Source organism: Schistosoma mansoni, chromosome 2 (genome assembly GCF_000237925.1).
Source record: "Schistosoma mansoni strain Puerto Rico chromosome 2, complete genome".
Classification (NCBI taxonomy): Eukaryota; Metazoa; Platyhelminthes; class Trematoda; order Strigeidida; family Schistosomatidae; genus Schistosoma; species Schistosoma mansoni.
The window spans coordinates 12,057,507-12,062,563 of record NC_031496.1 but is presented as its reverse complement, the minus strand read 5'-3'; the positions used below and the strand labels follow the sequence as shown (position 1 = coordinate 12,062,563).

At 34.4% G+C, this 5,057-nt stretch overlaps 1 protein-coding gene across 1 annotated transcript; it reads left to right on the top strand.

Annotated features, from left to right (window-relative positions):
• Nucleotides 1–113: 113 nt before the first annotated feature.
• Nucleotides 114–392, top strand: Smp_201750 (uncharacterized protein; the record flags this gene model as incomplete). The annotated part of the gene is made up of 1 exon (XM_018795696.1): nucleotides 114–392. The coding sequence occupies one exon, from the start codon at nucleotides 114–116 to the stop codon at nucleotides 390–392; it is 279 nt and encodes a 92-aa protein (XP_018649984.1).
• Nucleotides 393–5,057: the final 4,665 nt, after the last annotated feature.

The window sequence follows — 5,057 nt, the reverse complement described above, 5'->3', positions numbered from 1 at the left end:
TCCCTTTCGTCCAATGAAATTCCAAGTTGTAAATGCGTTGTAATTGGTTATGTAATTCTTGAAATTCGTATAAAAGCTCTGTACTTATCGGTATAGATAATTTTCTTCACAATATGGACGTCAGTAACGTGCAAATTAGAGGCTCTGTTGTTCCTCACGTAGTCACAGAAACGGAAGATGTATTTTTGAATACATTGTATCTGGTAGCGTTTCCATCACTGGAAGCGTTAAAGAGCGCCATTAGAACTTATGAAATAGCAACATACTGCCATTATGCGGTGAGAGATTCTCATTTCCATGGAGATCGGAAGCCGTATATTAAATATGTATGTTGGAGAAAGAGCTATAAAACACCAAGCGGTTCTTCGCAGCCGATTAGACGAAGGAGGTAATTTGATTAGTGTTATTATATTGTTCATTGAGGACTTCAATGGACACACAATGTCCGGCCTTCATCTTTTGTAAGTTTCTTGAAGGTTATTGGACTGTTGTTCGTGGGAATGTGCATCACAATCACGAGTGCAATTCCCTGAGGTACGACTGTAACACATGGATGCGCCGATTAACGGCGGAGGAATTGGAAACAGTGAAGCCACTGTTGATATCTGGAACATCAGCATTCAATGTGATACACTACGCGTACCAATCATATGGGAAACGTCTTACTGCTCAAGATGTTTTCAATATGCGTCACAAAGTGTTCTCACAGGCCAACCTTCCTGGTAAGCAATGTGCATATTTTTACTATTAACTGTAGGTGATTACGGTAAATTGAAAAATCACATAACGTCACTTGGTGGCCGTTGTGATTATCAATTGGATGCAGATCATAGTCTGTTGTACTTCTTCTTCGCTACAGCAGACCCGATTAATCTGTGCAATAGGTTTTTAGATGTTGTTGGTTTTGATGGGACATACAAAACCAATAATGGAAATATGTTTCTGTATCACGTGGTGGCTCTGGATATGAATTTCATGGCAATACCTGTTTGTATTGCATTTATAAGTCGCGAAACATCGACTTTGCTGTCCAGTTTCCTCTCGTTCTTCCGCCAAATGAGTAACAATAGAGAGGTTATCGGTATTGTTGCCGATGATTCACCTGCTATAGCTGCTGCCATAACGCAGGTGTATCCCAATTCACACCACCTTTTGTACCGCGTGCACCTGCTTCGAAATGTCATCAAGAGGGTAAGCTTTCCTTTCTTTAGAATTAACCCATTCATCGTATTCGTAGAGGCTACGAACTGATCTTCTTCAAATATTCTACCGTCTTATGGTAACAAGAAATGTGGAAAGGTAAATCGAAATATGCTTTACAATGTTTTGTAGCTTCCAACGGTATGTGTCATTTATCGAAGCAGCAGACGGGAATTTCTATCAATATTTGAGAGATCAGTTATTGTCCAAAAAGCACAAGTGGTCGAACGCTTTTAGACCATCTGCAATGCTTCTAGATCAAAGCAATACAAATTTCGTTGAGACGACCCATCAAATTTTAAAGTTGCATAAGCTGAACTGAAAAACACCCGTGTTCAGATTGATATTTAGTGTTCTGCTTCGCACTGGATATTGGATAGAAGCTAGAGTTCAAAAGTACTCCACTGAATGCCGTAGCAGAGGTGTGCTGGGTCGCGAGCCACAACTACGTCGCGCTATGCTATACTCATCAGTTGCTTTACGATGGATTACCTACTACCATCACAATGCCCATCGTCCGTAATACCTCAGGCACCAACCGTCAACAGAACGTAGATTTGGATGCTACCTTACATGATAACGAGATTGAAGTAATATCTATGAACTCAGAAGAGTTTACGGACCGAGACAATGAAGAAGACGAACGTGCGCACAATGCCCGACTGTGTGATATTTGCCATCTACGTCAGCCGCCCAGTGAAATAGCTGATGGAAGTGCTTGGATTTTTTGTCCATGCAACGCTATGTTTCATTCGTTCTGTGCCTACGACCCATCAGAAGTATCACCTGGATTCAACTGTCCCATATGCGGCGCTGTCACGGACTCATAGTGGAGTCATTGATCAGGACCTAAGGACCTGTGAAGAGACCGAGTAAAGGCCCTTTTCAGGGCCACCCACAATTTGATTTAAATTTTGTTTGAATTTCTTGTTCCATTTTAAGGAGGAGTCATGAAACCATCAATAATTCATTTTACATTCATATGATTTGGTTATTAGGTACAGTAGAGAAATGTAGTAAGATCAGTTCACTAGTACAACAAGATAATTTCTATTGGGAAGATCGAGTGAACACACACTGATCAGTCATCACAATTCCATAGTAATGAAGTTGTAAAATTATTTTTTCTATAATAATAATAATAAAGTGATCATCGCTCACTTTATTACTTTGCCAACAGCTTTTCAGGTTTTTCAAATTTAAGGTTTCAGTAAACGATTCCGTACAGAAAACGACGTCATATAATGAAAACTTACATGTCTAACAAGTCATTAATAATAATAATAATAATAATAATGATAATAATAATAATAATGGAAGATACGAAATGTAATAAGAATGTTTCTTATGAGATTTATCACTGCATTGCAAAAATTCGATACAGTGATAAATGTCATTTAGAGGTCTGATTAATAAATGTACAGTTTAACTTAACATATTGAAATACGATATTCTAAATACATAATGGTTACTTGATACGATTGACCTTACTCACATTAAGTCATATAATTGAAATAGAAATTTATTTCGCTAGACATAGGCTTGTTCATTGACACTTCATTCAACCTATATTACATATGCTTGTCAAAAAAGGTTATTTTTTCAACATTCAGCGATTTAGTGTTTGACAGTTTAAGAGTAATTATTTTCCCTTTTGACGGAAAATGTACATACAGTTTTTCTTTGTTCGTCTAGTATGTTTAGCAAAGGGAACTGTTGATTTGGAAATATAATTCCAGACTTTCTAAATAAATAACGTTTACAATGTTATTTACAGATGGCAATAAAAAATTCAGATCATTATTTTGAAAGGCTGTGCACTTCAAAAACATTGGCTGTTAACATTAGCTGCCAAAAAAATATTATGCCCACCTCACAAATACAATTACCGTATTACATGACTGAGTACAACACTAACATGTATTTTCGGTGATCATTAATAAGTGATCAACTACAAATAATGTACAGGTCAACATATTTTATGCTTTTAATGGATTTACAAAAAAACCTTGATAACAGTATTGCGTTCATTTTCGACACCCTTTTCAAAGCTAAAATGATCAACTTTTTGGTATTAAGAATAACGATTTGCAAAATAACTGGATTATAAAAATTATTTGCTTTTTTCTCAGACATTATTACTAATTTTAGACAGCGTAAAAGTTGCTTCATTTACCCATCTTTTACGGTTAGCGTGACTTCGACATGACCTATTCACTTTCTCTTCATCATGATTTATTCATATATTTACACGAATATAACGTTCATTAAATGAGCGAACTATGTGTTAAATTAACTTATGGGAATACTTAAATGAAAATGTGTTTACTAATTGTGTATTAAACATTTGAGACTACCCTTTGAAATTCAATAATCACCATTATCAACTATTAATAAAAACTGTCAGTTTTTTCAAAAATTAACTTTCAATGATCTACACATTATTATTACTCTTGTCACGACGATAACTGACAACTGTAGTTGCATTTCTACTTCATAAAAAAAAAAAATTATCCCGATATACATTCACTAACAGCAGTATAGCAGGGTAATTAAAAGGATTTTTTTTTCGAAGTTAAAATTTTTTTACAAAACTCAGATGGAACAATGCGAAAATAGTTAATTATTGTAAATAATAATCGGATGTAAAAATGTCAATTCTTACATCCAATAAAAGCACTTTATTCTAGTTCGATTTGAACGAATCAGATTACAAAACTGCACCATTTACAACCAATTAAAAAATTATTACAGGTGACAAAATGTTTGTTCATTTGCACTTGAGCACACACTTTCAAAAACAAATTCACCAATCACCAATTGCTAAATTTTTTTCACATCCTTCATTTTCGAAAAAAAAGGGTGGTAGGGGATAATACGAGCCGTGATTCTAATGTCAACCGTCAAATTGTTTTCACATTTTATCATTATTATCCTTGTCTATTCTTACCCCTATTTCCAGTCTATTTGACCTTTTATTTTTATATATAAATGTTCTTAACAAGCATATGTGTGGTCAGATTGTTCGAAATGTATTGCGCTAATATATCACATAGTTCTGAAATATTATTTTCATTTATGTTACAACGTAAAAAAACTAAGAGCGCGTCATAAAAACACAATAAATGTTGAATAAAACAAATACACAAAATGATTCGAAACCAAAAATCATTATGCCTTTCAATACAGCCAACAGATGTAGACTGCGTGAAAGATAATAGGAATGAAGTTAATAATAAATTTACCGAACGACAAAAGCCAACTATTATTATTCTCAGTACAGGTACTTTCAGTGAATATCATTTCTATAAGTTTGTCCTAAGCAATCATCTGTAATCGTAGTTGCATGCTAATGACATTAGCCTACTTTTGTTCCTTTATGTCTTGTTACTGTTATTTGTTTTGTCACCGTAAGTTTATATGGATAGAGCTTAGAGAATCAATCGCGGTGTCATTTCTAGTGTAGTGCATCAGAAAGAACTATCCCATCTCTGTGGACAAAACTAAGATGGAAGTAGGAAAACATAAACTATCATCTACATTTTTGTAGCCTACAAGCTTGATGTTTTCCTTACTGGTCCAGTCTTCCCAAGTTTAGCTGAAGTTTAAGGAGCTATTAATTATCTAAATATGATACAGTATCCTGTCTGAAACTCATTATTAATACTACTGCTGAGTCGTTATACTTGCTTATGTTTGAGAAACTGTTTTATCCACAATAGTTTTATTTGACATATTTCTGACAAAACGAAAGCACTATCTCTTAAATGATATGAAACAAATCAGAAGTTTTGATGTTTAAACTATTTAATTTACCTAATTTGGAAGTACTATTTTGCATTATCTTTCACACCAAT